General features: G+C 40.9%; 1 protein-coding gene across 5 annotated transcripts in view; it reads right to left on the bottom strand.

Moving 5' to 3' along the window:
* Nucleotides 1-5,980: 5,980 nt before the first annotated feature.
* TECRL (trans-2,3-enoyl-CoA reductase like) overlaps nt 5,981-15,705 on the bottom strand; it is a 74,472-nt gene continuing 64,747 nt past the window's right edge. For 2 of the 5 annotated variants that reach the window (XM_074866967.1, XM_074866966.1), the window contains one exon: nt 5,981-15,626. In XM_074866967.1, coding sequence (XP_074723068.1) covers nt 15,351-15,626 — 276 coding nt within the window. In that variant the 3' untranslated portion in view covers nt 5,981-15,350. The remainder of the gene's footprint in view (nt 15,627-15,705) is intronic. The other 3 variants (XM_074866968.1, XM_074866970.1, XM_074866969.1) reach the window with 3 other exon arrangements.

Genomic DNA, 15,705 nt, shown 5'->3' with positions numbered 1-15,705 from the left:
TAGAGGCTTTGTATCACCAAGGCAAGAATCTGCACTCCTAGGATGTCTTTGCATTTCTTTGAAAGCATCAGTAACATCCCAGACTGAAAAGCGGAGAAGTTTCTGTAAATGGTAATCCCACCAAGAAAATTAACATGGAAAAATAGGACAGGAAAGGATCACTTAAATTCTGTCTGCTGCTATCACAGATGGCCATGCTGTCTCACCCCAGTCAGGCATGCATCAGCCTCTACCTTAAATCTCCTTGATATTTGCTTTCTGTTGCTTTTTTTATTTTTGCTTTTTCTATCCCCCCTGGAAGACTCTTCCAGGAAATCACTCCTCAAATAGCTAGAAATCACCCTCAGCTTTCCAGCCAAAATTTATTCATGCCAATTAATGCTCATTTGTTCTCGTGCCAACATTGTTCTTTAACTTAAATTGCTCTTCTGGCTCCCTGGTGCTTACCCCAGTGTATTTATAGAGCTCAATCAAATCTCTCTCAGTCTCCACTTTGCTAAGCTAAGTAAGACAAACACTTTTAGTTCACTCTCAAGAGACAAACTCCTTGTTGCTTTGATCGTGCTGCACCTATGCCCTGTTGGGTTTATAATTTTGCACAGAGCTGGCAAGAACTGTCCCCTGAACTTCAGTCAAGGTCTCCCCAGGTTGTTTTATGTGAGAGATTATACTCTTCTTTCCTGGGAGGAGGGAATCAGGGTCACTGAAGTGGCCTATTTTGCATCAGCCTTCAGAAGTGAATGTGTCTACCCAAACACCTGAGTCTGAACTTCACATTAGCCATGTATTTCCCAGTCAGTAGCTCTCGTCTCATACCAGACCAGAGATGAGCAAAAATTGTATAGCCAGGGAGTGCCTTCAGTGTCAATATTTCCCTTTGAATCCTGGCTGCTGTGCATTAAATAAGATTTTTTTTTGTCTGTAACTATGTGATGGGAGTTCCCATGAGCACTTCCATTTTCATCAAGAGAATATTTTTTAGACAGCCAAAAGGAAGGCAATTGTAGCATAGGATGATCATCAGAAAGAGAAGAGAACGCCTCCTTATATTTACATTTTAGAAAGCATGAAATGCTGTTTAGCTTGCTCATCATTATTCAGTATGAGCTAAGACATTTTCAGAATGTATGCTCTTCAAAACAATTTTAAAAGATAAAATATTCTAATTGCTCTGAAGTATAGAACATTTTTTTCCTCCATATTAGTCTCATAGAAAAAATAGCACAAAAATGTCAGGAACTGTAACTCATTTCTGGTTTTCCACATAGCTTAATCATATGCCTTAATTTCAAAGCCTACATCCAATAATGCAAGTTCACTTTTAACTGCATCTTTAATAAATCGTCCTTCTTCTGCACAGCCTTTATTATTGCTGGGCCCTTTCTCTCATATTTTTTCTTCATGCAAATGCTATTATATATGCAGATTTTTAATATCACATGGATACCTATGTTTTCTCCTTGAGATCATTTTTTTCTAATAAAATAAGTATAGTCTTTAGTTTCAGTTACATACAGGTATAGTATCACATTTCCATGTGGCACTGGTTTGTTGCAAACAGGCTAGAAAAGCTAGAAGCACAGTTAGAGAAACGAAGAGTAGAGATGGCAAAACACAAGAAAGGTTTCTAAGGCCATGCAGGTTCTAGGGCTTTAAAAGGTACATGGCGCTGTCATATTCCTTCCTAGAACCCAATTTTGTCTTCACAAATATGCCATACAAGTATCATTCCTCTCACACGCTAGGCTTATTGTGTCCTTGACCTTTATAGCCTTCCTCATGTCCTCTGTTAGCTCTAATACAAGTTAATCCACAAGAATAGGCTCAAAAGACCAAGCTGACCAAGCTCAATTAGTTCTTTGATTAACTTTTTAATTGAGCAATAAGCCACAGAGCCAGACCTTCCTCAGCCGAAAGGGATGACACTCGCAGTGGCAAGGTAGGCCTGCTCAATGTGCATTTCAGCACAGTTGTATTTATATCACAGTCTTTTATATCCTAAAGCATTTGTTCTTACTACCTGAGTCTTCATGCATTTTATCTCACCCTGTCTGTAAGCCAACTGGAAGGGCACTCTCATAGCCTCTCTGTATCTCATCACAGGTGGACTTCAGTAAATGAGGATGCCAGCACTGTCTACTTAGCAGGAACTGCTTAGGACCTGTAAGTATAACTTAGCATGAGGGCAAACCATTTGGGAAAGAAACCTGGAGTTCCTCTTCACACATTTCAGCATATTAGAAGGAGGAAGGCTTTGCATTCTAATGAATGCATACAATGGTTAGGCATATACATCTTGGTTAACATCAGGTGTAAGATCCCAGATAAGACCACAGTTTGTTTCTCTTGCTGTGCTCTGAATTGGACAGATGTATGCCAACTGTAGCCTGCAAGATGCAGATCTTTTAAGCAGGGTATGTTTGCCTGGGCATATGTGCTATTGCTGTTACATGTCTTCTGCCTCTGAACTATTTTGGCTTTGGCTCTTTGGATCGTACACTGAGCCTGTCTGCTTCTGCCCACACAGATGCACCTGCTGAGTCACAGTGCTGAGACATATGCAATTGCTTTGTCATTGTGTTCCTCCTCTGTCATCCTTTCTGGATGCTTTCGAAGACAAGATGCCAGGTCAGATGGGCCTTTCATTGTGATGCAGTGTGGCCATAGCCTTGTGCTCTGCTCTGGACCATGCTGCCCAGAGCTGTGCCCCAAACCTTTCATGTGCTCATGAGCCTTTCCCTGACATCATCACACTTCCATTTATAAGGTTTAACAGGGAGGTAGTCTGGGTATAACATAGGTTTTTGTTAGGAACACCAAAAGGTGAGTAGCCAGAACAAGACATTAATTTTAAAACCTTTTTTTCTGTGGTAAGAAAGTCCCCCTGCAGTGTACTGCAGAAATGTCAACTTTTTGAGGCAGCAGTGTTCAGAAACATTGTATTAAAGAGGGTGGGAAACACAAGGATTTGGGCTGGGAAGCAGGAGGGAGGCAGTAGAGGAGAAAACAGAAGGGTCCAGGAAGGGTGCCTGTGATACACCAGTATTTGGGAGCAAAACTCAGGTGTCTGTCCATGCAGGGGGAAACCTATCTGTCCTTCTTGGCATAGTGTGCAGTAGGTGGGGTTTCCTATCTGTGTTTCTGTACTGAGATAGCCATATGTACAAGATACTAGAGGTGTTTGGAGGAGAAGAGACAGAGGAATACATTTTTTAAGGACTCTGCAAACAACTCAGATTGGTTTTCAGAAATTTCCTCCTGCAATTGAATATTCGAAAAATGCTCTCACAATAAACATATACCCATCTGTGGTATTCACTAGCAGCTTGTTTTAACTTTATGATGCCAGAGACAGACCTCTAATCTCAGCGGGTGCATTCTCACAGAAGAAATAGCCCTATAAAAGCTAATGGGTAATTAATATAATCAAAAATTCTTCAGTAATGGCTGGGGATATCAGAATTTGGTTCATATTTCCTTTTGGGACCATGGAAATTAAGTTTTATACTTTCTGGTAAAAAGGCTGATCTTTCTATTCTGAGTACTTTTATCTCAAAGTGTACATGCAACAGCAAATAATACACTTCCACAGTTTTGTACCATTCTTATTGGAATTTGTTTTCTTCCTTTACTAGTTAGGGATGGAAGATCTGAAACATCCTCAAAGTCTAATGAGATGCTAATGTGCTGGAAAGAGCCTTTGAATGAGCTTGTTTTAGTCAAAATATTGCAAGTGTGTTAATTCTGAGGCCTTCAATGACACTAAAAACACTCATTGACAAATGCCTCATTTTCTCTTAATAACACTTGCTTTAATGTTGCTGTAAATGACATCAACTTTGCCGTAATGATACAGCATTAGCAGTTAAAATCTACCTTCAATGGTTATTTGTATTTCAAATTTTGCATTTTTATTTGATCCCATATGCTTTTGACAACCCTCGATTGATTTAAACCCAGGTGATTACAGAACATTGAATTAAAGCAGAATCCTGGGTACATTACAAAGGTGAGGGAGCTGCTAGATTCTAGGCAACACCTGAGCTAATATCTCTTTTCTAATTGAGTGATAGTCAGGCAGTTTGCAGTGCCAGCAAGTATGGTTAAATCAAATTGACTTTTAGTGTTAGACCAATGGTGCTAATAGGCTGGGTTCACCGTCTATGAATGGATATGGAAAGACAAATACATTAAAAGCAAAGGTCATTCCTATCTTTTGCTTTTGGCAGCACAGACTTAACTGTACGAAGTTCATTTCCCCTCCAAGAAATTATTGTTCTTCCAGTTTATCTCAAATGTGTTCGGTAATGAAAATCTAGAGGGATTTTTTCTTTCCACATCATCCTCCATAACTCAAGACTTATCGCCCTCATACCTTGTTGTATTTGTTGCTTCTTCTCATGCTCAGATGAGAGTAGGGATTGTTTTCTTTTTTATTTTTGCTTACAGCACTAGAACAATGTCTTGATCTTTGCTTCAGGTGTTAATGTAGCAACTAAGCAACAACGGATCCAAGTATGGGAAACAGGTGGAGTCTGTGAGCTGTCCAGAGGAATGGAGCACAGGGTAGGAAATATGGATCATTGCTTCAGCAGCCAACAGAAAGAGAAATAGGCACCCTGGTGAACTTGCAATACTATTCCCTGCTGAGTTCATGAACTTTTTGCCAATGCTAAAAGAATGGCCTTTTCACATAGCTGAATACTGTGGTCAGGGGAAGAGTTTTAACACCACTTTCAGTGTTAAATGTCAGGAACTGAGGGCTGCAGAAGTCTTGGCCCATTGATTGTGTGGGGCTTGCAGTCTACTTGGGGTTAAGTATGTGCCTGTGTCTTGGCTCAGGATAGCGACCAGAGAGCTGTGAACGCTCATGTAATGCAGATTAGTAATAATGCTGGTAGCAGTTATTCAGGGTACAGAATAACTACATTCAGCACAGTGGTAGCAATGTCAGCACAGTAAAAATGCTGCACATTTACAGCTGAAGGTTTGTGTCTGATGATGAGGCAGGATGATAGGCGTTGCATTTCAGGAAGGACTTAGCAAAAGACAGCAGCATCTTCTTATGCTAAGAAATAATTAAAATGTTTTGTCGGTAAATAGCAGGATCCTCTACCTACTGATCATGTCGGAGAGTCCTGCCAGCATTTTGGCAATTTCTGATTTGTGGTGTTACGTATCTAGGGCTTCCTGTCCCATAATAGGCCGCTGGGCAGTTCCATCCCCCACATCGAGTCACACGTGCAGGAGGGGAAATTCTCCTGAGAACCTGATCTGGTCAGGGGATCCATAGGGGATGTGCTTGAAATCCTGCCAGCACCCACAGGGTGGGACAGGAGAGAGAGCTCTTACTTCTGGGTTGGAGCCATCTGATACACTGAACATGATGGCCATGATTCACAATGCATCGCTTGCTCCCTAAACTGCTGACTTACCAAGGTGCTTCTTTTCCAGTCTTGAACTTCATGGTTTATGTTCCTGGAGGGTGCACATGGAGGGACCAACTTCTGCATCCTTGGATTTAATGAGCTGAGAACTGACAGTGCTCAGCAAACTGCTGCTGCAGCCAGGAGAGGCTGTGTCATGCTGCCTGTTGCTGTGTCTTTGGAGAGTATGGAAGTATCAGGACTGGGGAAAACAGAGCAAGAGGTCCAATGCTTGAGAGTGGGTAGGGGCAGAGACTCATGGTTTTTGTACCTTCAGTTATCGGCACATTCTTTGGAACTGGCCGAAGCCATTTTCTGGAATGATTTTTGTTGGAAAATGCTCTTTTGTTGACATCTGAAAATTCTGTAGGAAGATATCCAACACCTGAATTCAGACAGAGCACTTTTTTCTTAATAGTTTCATATTACCTATCAGTAGTACTGCCTGTTTGTATTAGTTTGGATAATAAGTCATTTTTAAATGCAACTGTCATACTCTACACTGTGAATTGCAGTGATTCTACCATGTTGCAAGGAAATATTTTGACACCATGGAAACTAAACTTTTTATTCAAACATTTTTGACATCCAGAAAGGTAAAATTTGGTATGGTCATTTCATGGTTTCACTATAGACCAGGTTCGAAATTCTGTTCCACAATATATTTTGAGTGTGCAACATATTTTTCTTACTTGATTTAGGGAGGGCAGAATAACAAGCGAACTGAATACCAAAAAGCTGGAGCTTCTTGCAAGTTGAAAATTCCATGGTTTGTTTCCCTCTAATACCAAGAGAGAAAAGGTTAATCTGAAAGTACACAGAAATTCACATTTACAAAATCTGGTCTCCACAAGGCCGTGAAATCCTTAATTTGTTTATTTCTCCCAGAAGAATATAAATCACTGTTGCATCCCCCAAATGTTTGTGAGTTTATCAAAAGGAGCATTTATTCAGCATTCATTCCACTCTGTCATTAAATCCTCTGGATTATATGGCTGTTGTTGTCTTTTAAATTCCTGGTAAATATGTTGCTGACAACCAGCTGTTCTTTTCAATGCATCATAACCAAGCGTCCTATAGTAGTAGATCATTAGTCTGCTTGCATCCATCTATTTTATTTATGTCACTCAGGGAGATTACAATGGCCATCTGCAACTGTGGGCAGCTTTTGTTTTGGAGGAATGTGCTATGGCACCATCGAGGACAGGGCAGAGCTTCAAGGATATTAGCTCGCTCAGAGCAATAAGGCTTGCTAAGAGCCCAGTAAATGGACACTTTGGTGTCTCTGGGGACTTTGGCCCTTCTTGCCCTGAGGTTGCTTTGCAGCCTTGCAGACTGGTGATGCTGTGAGAAGCCTCTTGGGCCTGGAGACCCAAGCAAGGCATGGGGAAACGTGCGACCCATCACACCACCTGGTAATGCCTGGGAGCCAGTGGGTCTCAGAGACCCTCTGCTCCATCAGACCCTCTGCTTCCTCCTGGACCCTGGACAATGAGCCCATGCTAGTGGCAAACTCCATCAGGTCAGCTGGGGGTAAGGACAAAGGCATCCTGTTTTTCACCCATTTCTCTCCTACATCCATCCTGTGGATGGAACAATCTGGACACTGGCCCCATGTCTACACTCCCATTTCAAATATAAGGGTAGCCCATTTTCAGAGCAAAAATTTGGGTGTACAATAAGTCTTTTTCCCCTCATACTCTTACCCCATGTTACATTGTTAAAGAAAAGGTCAGAGCTTTCCAGCTACATTTGTTTCCCCCTTGGCAGCATGCTGAATCTTCCTGCTGCTCCTTTTGACTTTTCAGTGGTCTGAAGCATCAGGTTTGGTTCACTCACAGTTCAAGCTATGTCAGCCTCCCATGTACGGAGCGGTCAGAGGATGTTTCTGCTGGGGAAATCAAACTCTGTGTTTTCCAGTTTCCAGCATTCAGCCCAGCTGGTTCTTTCTCTGAAAATAAGGGAGTGCTGTCCCTTGCACTTGTAATTTACAGTAATTAGCAATGAAGTGATGCTTGGTTTGAGGGAAATAAACACTGTGAGCAACTCATTCCTAAAAAGGAGATTTGGAGAGGGGGGGGGGTCCCCAGTGGGAAGTAGGACATTTTGATTTCTGGTATAAACATAAATATTCAACACTTTCTGTAAATCAAAAATTGGAAGGAAAAAAACCCAGTGATGTTGGATTGATTGAACTTTTTTTCTCCTAGCTTATGCTGAAATGCTTAGTATTTAAGATGTGTGTGGAATGCAAGCAAGCTGATAGATTAGTTGTATTAATTAGGAAAAAAGGAAAAAGAAAAAAAATTTTAAAAATCCTAGCTGAGACACTTTACTTTCAAAGAACAGATGGCTTCCATTCCTTGTGGCTGTAGAATATTTTGCTGCAACATAAAGGCATATAGTATATCCTCTGGGGATGAAGGAAAATGAAATGGAGAGGAAAAGTTGCAGGGAAATTCATTAGAAGCTCTAGAAGTAATAGAAATACCAGGCATGATTTTTGGTGCCACTAACCTTCGTTGCCTTCAACTCGCCAGTCCTACAGGGCTTGCCTGAGATCCATCAGGACCACTACTTGCCCTGAGTTTTCCATCCTTCTCCCCATCAGGACAGCAGCAGGAAAAGCCCCATCTGCAGACGTTTGTTGTGGCAGAGGACGTTTTTTATGTTTTCTCTACCAGCCTGCCTGGCTTAACCTTTTGACCATCCTTCTGCCTGCCTCTTAATGTGACCGTTTTATTGACAATTACAGTTAAAATGGCAGTCAGTTTAGCCAGTCCTGTCTGCTGCTGCTGCTTGAAATTTTATGTATCATGACCTTGTTTGTGCCCTTAATTTCTGCTAGAGATGCTCATCTCCTTGCACTGTAACCAATGAATCAATTTTATTTTCTTTGCTGAAGGGGGGGCAAACAAAGTTTCTCCCCCCACTCCTTATCTCCAATAAGAAGACTCCTGCAGTTTTTCTCTCTTTGTAACTGCCTATTGATTGTGTATGTCAACCGTATATTTGTGGGCACTAAAGGATTTGATTTTATTTCTGTTTGCTCAAATGATATCTGAAAAGTGACTGCTCGAAGGGCTGCTGAGAAGTGGGGATCTTGTTAACATGCATTATTCGCATATAATTACAACACGACAGTGTGATTATATGAGGTATTTCCTTTTGCTCGCTTAGATATTCCTTTTGGATGATATATGCATTTGCAGTCCTGAGGCCCCAGAACTGCAATAGGCAAGATTGCCCCATATTGCCTGTTGTGCATGCCCAGACATAGTGTTCTTACACAAACTGTTTCCCAGTAAAGAAAAGTAGACATTTTTCTAAGTGTTTGATGGCAACGGCTGCTGTGCTCGCTTCTGTTGGTCTGGGCAGTCCTCTGCCACTGAAAACGAGTCAGATATATGCCTTAATGAAGCATGGGCTGGGAAAGACCACAAGAGTTGCCTAAGGGATGAGAAGTAAATATCAGTGACTTGCTCAAGGATGAAAAATGGTTTGGCGGGCTGCTTATTTAGACAGCTTGCATCTGCATCTGGCTTCAGCATCCTGGCCTTGCACCTGCAGCACATCTCCGAGCACAGCTGTGGCCAGCTTGTGACACTTCAGCTCTTGAGCAGTTCAAAGAGGACTTGTGCACTGAAACTGCTGGGTGGGGCCATGGCCCATGGGCAAAGGGACTCTGAGAGGGAGAAGCAGTGGCTGAGATGGGCTGTGGTCCATTGTGGGCTCAGGCTTATCAACACTGAAGCAGGGCAGTCTGTGGAGACTGTTATCGCCTATCTGTGAATGACTCCTGAACTCCCTCTGTGAAGCTCACGCACTTTGACACATTCAGTCAAAGTCTTCTGTCTGCCCTAAGGATTTGATATTGCAGTTCGTAAAGGCAGGAAAATTTGTCACCACTTCTCCGGTAGGAAAATCACTTAATTTCCCTGAGAAAAAAATGAAGACAAGTAACTGGATAAAATAACAGGGCATGCAGTAACTGTGTAACTTGCATTATTCTGTGCAAGTCCATCATGTGCTTATAGTGTGTGAGTGAGAATGATTCTGAAATTGGTATTTCCAAACCAAGTGCAAAAATGTTTGAGGTACAGCTTTCAGCAAACATTTGCATGTGATCGAAATAGATTACCTGTTTATTTAATTTCAGATCCATAATCAAGATCAGCATTGACTTTATTAGATTGCAGTAAATATTGCACATCCCTCTCCTGGGATAGGTGCCCAAGGTACTGAGCCCCTGAGTAGATGCCAGATCTCAGATTACTACAGCCCTGTACACTTTGTCCCTGTATCCATATAAGCACAATATCCATCTTCCTTTTACCTGCTAGGGCCTCTGAATAAGAAAACACATCAAACATGTATGTGAGAGTGTTGCAGCTTCCATTGTTACAGATTTATGGTTTAATAGTAAGATACTGTTGCAAACCTGGAAGAATTACACCTGTATTTTTGCAGAGGGAAGTCCCTGAATAGCTTCAACCCTGCAGAAGTTAGGAGCAAAGGAAGCAAGGAGAGTGGTTTTGAAGTTAGAACTCAGGGAGTGCAGAGTATTGCAATTCTCTGCTTCGAGATTTAGCTCTGTGCTCTGCAACTGAATTAAGGTGGGATGTTTGGAAAGTCTCTGATCATGGCATCATGCTTCACATGGCTGTTGGAAGGATATCTAAATATGGCAGCAAAAGAATCATGTATGTGTGGGGCAACCAGGCTGAAACTGGTTAACAGTGTATAAATAGATTCTTCATCCTTAGTGTTTTGAAAACAACAGCTGGTTTTCCTGTGACATCACTGAATATGTCAAAACTATAATAGGTAAATAATTAAGAGTTACAATGAAAGGCATACAAGCCCAAATGCAAAGCAACTTCTGCAAAGAGATGATGTAAACCAGAGGGTGAAAGAATACAGTGTTTGTATATGTGACAAATATTCCCTGTTGGTTTAAGAATAGGTACTTTGTTTTTCATTAGATACAATATTGGAGATGTGTCATCTTTAATCCATTTCTGTCAAGCTCAGTTGTCAGAAAGAGTGAAATTTCTTCCCAAAAAGACATAGCTGCTAATCCCTAAAAGCACACTGCGATCACATTCTGGTCCTTCCAGCTCTCCAATCAATGTTTCCTTCTGCAAGGATGCCCTTGAACCTGGGAAATGGCCTCATATTATTAATAGAAAACATAAAATGTACCTTCTTTTTCTACTCTTGTGTTGAGGAGAGAGACACCTTTTAAATATTTGCTTGTTTTGTAACTTAGTGTCTCAGTGTTTCACCAGTCAACTGAAAACTCATCAACGTTTCAATATGAATTAGAGGAAAAGAATGTTTGATATAGTCTGTTTTCTTCAGAGCCTGTCCTGTGGTGCTTTAAAAGAGCCCCAAATGGTAAAACCTATAATCTTAAAACAAAAGCCTTCCTTATTGAGTATGGCCGGGTACTCAGAACAATAAAAGGGATCACTGGTAGAGCTGTATTACTTTTTCACAGGAATAATACTGTGTATTAGGGGGAAGCTGGCTAATAATCAGATTTCTTTGACAAAAGATGTAAAGTTTGCTTTTTTAAATAAGGAATTCATTAGTATTATTGAATAGTTTTATATTTCTTTTAACTATAAATGATTTCCTCTTACTCAGTTCCTCAGTCTTCAAAGGCTTTAGAAGTTAGATAAAAGCAGATATAAGTTAAGAAGCCCGGTTACTGTGGAGGTGCTAATATGTGGTAGATTTTTTTAAATCTAAGTGCACATATTTCAGGACTTGTTAACTTGTCTTTTCCTTTGGTAAAGAGGTTTTAGGTTGACTATTAATTGCAAGGAAATTCGTGTGGATTGTTTCAGTCACATGATGACTGATGCTCCTCACCTGGACAACTGCTTGTCCAGTCGGACAAGATGGACAAGGAAATGTTTTCTCAGATGTCCTCACAGGGCCGAGCCAGGTGAGAGCCATTCTCTGGTGTGCTAGACAAATAAATAACCAAACACCAGGACCATGATAAAGGCCTGGGACAGCTTGGCTCTTGGTTCTAATACCTGCAGAAAGAGTTGTATGTTTAAGTCACATACGGCTGAAGATGTGCAGAGACCATTAAAATAAACATTCTTCCGTGAAGCTGAATGTGTGTGGTGTGAAAACTGCCTATAATCGTAGCTACGCAGCAGCCTTTATACACTCACCTATGATAAACCAGGCTTTTCATAATAAAATATTATTCGTGTAGATACTAATCTGTGTGCAATGACAGCACAACACTTCATTTACATTTATCTGTGGAAAACTGGAACAGGCATACACTGCATTTCTCTAAAAGCTTTCATGAATGTTAATGACAGGGAATATCGCTTGAAGACAAAACTTGTGCCTAGGAAAATGTAGAAAAGGGAAGCCAATAAAGCATCATGTGGAAAATATTAGCTTGCTGGAAAACTCTTTATGGTTTGAATTAATTTTTAGTTCAGCAGCACTTGTTAAAACTATAAATAGATAAATAGTCTCTTGCTTTCCTATAGCCTTCTTCCTCTTATAGTGTGCTTTAGAAGTCTTCACATTCAGTGATTTTTATTTTATTATATTTAGCTATCACTGCAGGCTCTCTTTCAGAGAACTACTTTGATATCAGGCTGCTTTATCTCAGTTTCTATTGTGATAAAAGCCAATTTAGAGTCACTTTCTTTATACAAAACAATGGAAAGTACAAGATAAGATATTTTGATGATAATAGCATCTTTAAAAAGGGATGACCATCTGCCTTTATCACTTCTGCTTCCACTGTCCTTTTGAGCTCTACTTTCCCTATAGAAAGATGAAATCACTGAGATCATTTTCAGTCCTGTCAGCTGCAAAGATGTGGTAACCGTCTTATAAGACAAGCATATGGCTGGGTCTTAAGGGCTTTTTCAAGCTGGGGATCCAAATATAGGCTGCCAAGTTGTGTGCAGGAGCATCTGTCACTTAGATTCCCCATCACAACACCTCCCTGCACCACCAGGAAGCCAGAGTTGGTGCCTGCTCTTTTCCAGGTTGGCATTTTATGGCAAAAGCAGGTCACAAAAATGCAGAGCTGCGTATCTGAACACTTAACTTTAGGCTCCTGAATTTTAAAGTCTTGGGAACACTTTGGGAAAGATGAAACTTGCTCATCTGGAGGATCCCAGCAAAAACCCAGTTGCAAGCTGCAGGGTGAACATGGAGGGACCTGGAGGTTGAGCAGTCTCTCCAGGTGGACCAGGAAGCGATTGTTTTGCGATACACTTTGAGCCCACAGGCTGAGGAATGCTGTTCACACAGTCCTTGTTGGACAGGCCAGGAAGGACCCATTAGTATTTAATCTGATTTATTTTTACACAGTTCCTGCCAAAACTGTTGTCTATTAGGCCTGATGTCTTCGTATTTGTGGTCTCTTGGCTTAGATGGCTTAGCTTCTGAGGCATGTTGAGCAGGAATTGCCCCTATACATGGGAGCCTAATTGTGCCAGTGACTGCATCGGCTCCTCATACCTAACCAGAATGTGTCTCCAACTTCAGCCACTCGATTTTTCTGCTGTACGGTACTGCTACCTCCTGCCTTTTGCGAGAAATGCTGTAATTTGCCTCTGCGAGCTGTTAGGAAATCTTTGGGGCTGACAGAAACCACAGGACAGCTCAGGCTGGCCCTGGGAGCAAAGGCAAGGACATGGCACCACAGGGAGTGGATTCACTACCCTGCAGTCTGTCACCTTTCTAGATGCAAAAACTGAGGAAAACGGCATCAGAAAGGGATTTAGCTCAAAGGGACAAATTGGGTTTTGTTGTAAGTGGTAGATTTCATGGCCCTCATGGAAAAGCAGGATTGCAAAATGTAATTCACATTGTCCTGATTATTTTCCCTTTTCCATGGACACCAGTGCATCCAGTGCACTGGAATGGTGACATCCTTAGCAATGCCTGTGAAGTGGCTCCGTATTAAGAGTGGCCAAAGTGGGAAGCAACTCCCCGAGCTGCATCTGATGGCTCATATTGGAGGTTGACTCCTTCCCTTTGACCTTGAAACATGATGACATTCCGGTAGTGGTGTGGCCTTGCCCGTGCCTTCCTTCTACTGATGACTCTGAAAATGTTAGGTCTGTGCTTAAGAGAAAATATTGCCAAAGGAATTTGCAGTTAACGATTTACTTTCTCATCAGCCTCTAATACAAGAAATACCAGTATATTGAGAGCTCAGTAAGGTATTTTTTTCCCCAGGTAATTAGCACAGTCATGACAAACTTTCCCATGAAAATGTTTGTGCGCAGACAATCATTTTGGTTCAAAAGGTGCACAGCATTTGTGGCTAAAATCACTATTGATCACAACTTTTTCATATACTTTTTTCCTGGGTTTTTTTTTGTTTACATGGGGGTTTTTTGAAGGTTTTTTTTTGGTTGGTTGGTTGGTTGGGTTTTTTTTGTCAAAAGCAAGGCCCCCAAAACATTTATCAAAACAAAGACTGACCATTTTTATATACTTTTTGTTTTAAAGCAAAACATGTCCCCCATGCCAGGAAGTTAATTTAGCTGTTCTAATCACATAGAACTTGCCCTGAAAATCAGAGAGGTCAGAGTAATACAGAAAATCTGTGAAGGTGCAGGAAGTTGGATTTATTACTATTTGTGAAGCCATTTAAAACTGTTCAGAGCAATTTTAGCTGGTCAACACCCCATTGGTGAATCTCAAAATACCTGTCATGTTTATCTGAGACAGCCTTCTGTAACGTATCTTCATTTGTTCTTACCTAGTGTTCACTCCTACCCCCATTTTAAAACTTTGGTCATTTACTACAGGAACCCTTCTCCCCGTCACCCCGTGTACTGAATGGCCAACTAAAAAGCAGGGAGGTAAAAAATTCCTGACGTACTTTGCCTAAGCTAACTGTTGAATGGGAAACTGCTCCTAGCAATTGGAATCACTGTGGAAACATGCCTTGAACAGACTTAAAGCTGCAGCCATTGTAATCAAGAGATTAACAGATAAATAAGTAATTTTTGCAAGTTACCCTCCCACATGATCTATTTAAACTTGAAGACTGCTAAAATGAGACATTTAATAAACTGAAATGAAAACAATCTCAATAGCTGGATTAAAAAAACAGACAACAGTCTTGAATCATACATCTAACACTGAAAAAAATAGGTTAGAAAAATATTGTTGTTAGGTATAAATGACTAAAGAGTATAGAAAATATTTTTTTTAAAATAGATCTTTATTAGCAGTCTGGGTTAGAGACCTGGATGTTCACTGTGACTTGAGTTTTCCATTGAGAGGAATAAAAAATTCTAGGTGTTCACAGGTTACAAGTTTAAAAAAGTGATTTATTTACATTACCAAGATGAAATTGAGTTACAGTGGCTAATAGGATAAGTGTTGCTAGTTAGACATTAGAAGAGGGATATGAACCCAATTTACTGGGCAAATTAACTTTGTTAGAACACTTGAGTTGGCACAAAGATAATAGCGCCTTTAGGAGACAAACTGCCTGCCTTGCTTATGTACTCCAGTGTTTCTCTAATGATTAAAGTTCTTTAGGCAAGCTTTTTCACCAGCCTAAGGGAGCCAAAAGACATTGATAAATGCGCAACAGAAATAGAATGAAAACTGGACTTAATGCCCTAACTCTCCATATCTTAATACTTGTTGAAGCAGTTCTGGTTCTTTTGTTCTCTATAACTAAAATTGCACTTCTGTATGACATGGATGCCACTGACGTGCAAATGAAGCTAGAGTTTTCAGGACTTGAATAACAAGCCCAGAGAATCCTTTAAAAAATAACGTCCTGGAAAGCAAAGTAGCACATAGAGACTGACCAAATTGAAGGGGAGCTGAAGCCTTTCAGCAATGTCCGAGGCAGTTCACATATGGACTGAAATGAATTTGGCAGGATCCCTTTCCTTTTCAATAACAAGCTGTACTCTGGTTCACCTTGTGCCCAAGGATCTCAGTGCTTGATACAAGTAAGCTGAATGGTGTCTGGATGCAGTCGGTCACTGAACAAGGGGATCTTAACATGCTTGTTAGTCCAGAAAGTCTTCTGTTATTCCCAGAACTGTTCAGTGTGACAAAGGGGATAGACTTAAATGATGTACCCAAGGTCATGCTGCAAATTAGTAGCAAGATGGGAAGCACCTCACAAACAGTTCCCTCCTGGGATTGTGGGGCTGATCTGCCTACCTGAAAATAAAAGAAAGCCAGACCTCTATGCAGTGATCCGTTTAAGCTAATTTGTATTGAACAATTTGCTATGAGATTC

Source organism: Strix uralensis, chromosome 4, assembly GCF_047716275.1.
Source record: "Strix uralensis isolate ZFMK-TIS-50842 chromosome 4, bStrUra1, whole genome shotgun sequence".
Taxonomy (NCBI): Eukaryota; Metazoa; Chordata; class Aves; order Strigiformes; family Strigidae; genus Strix; species Strix uralensis.
The sequence above is the reverse complement of the archived record's forward strand: the minus strand, read 5'-3'. Positions and strand labels throughout refer to the sequence as shown.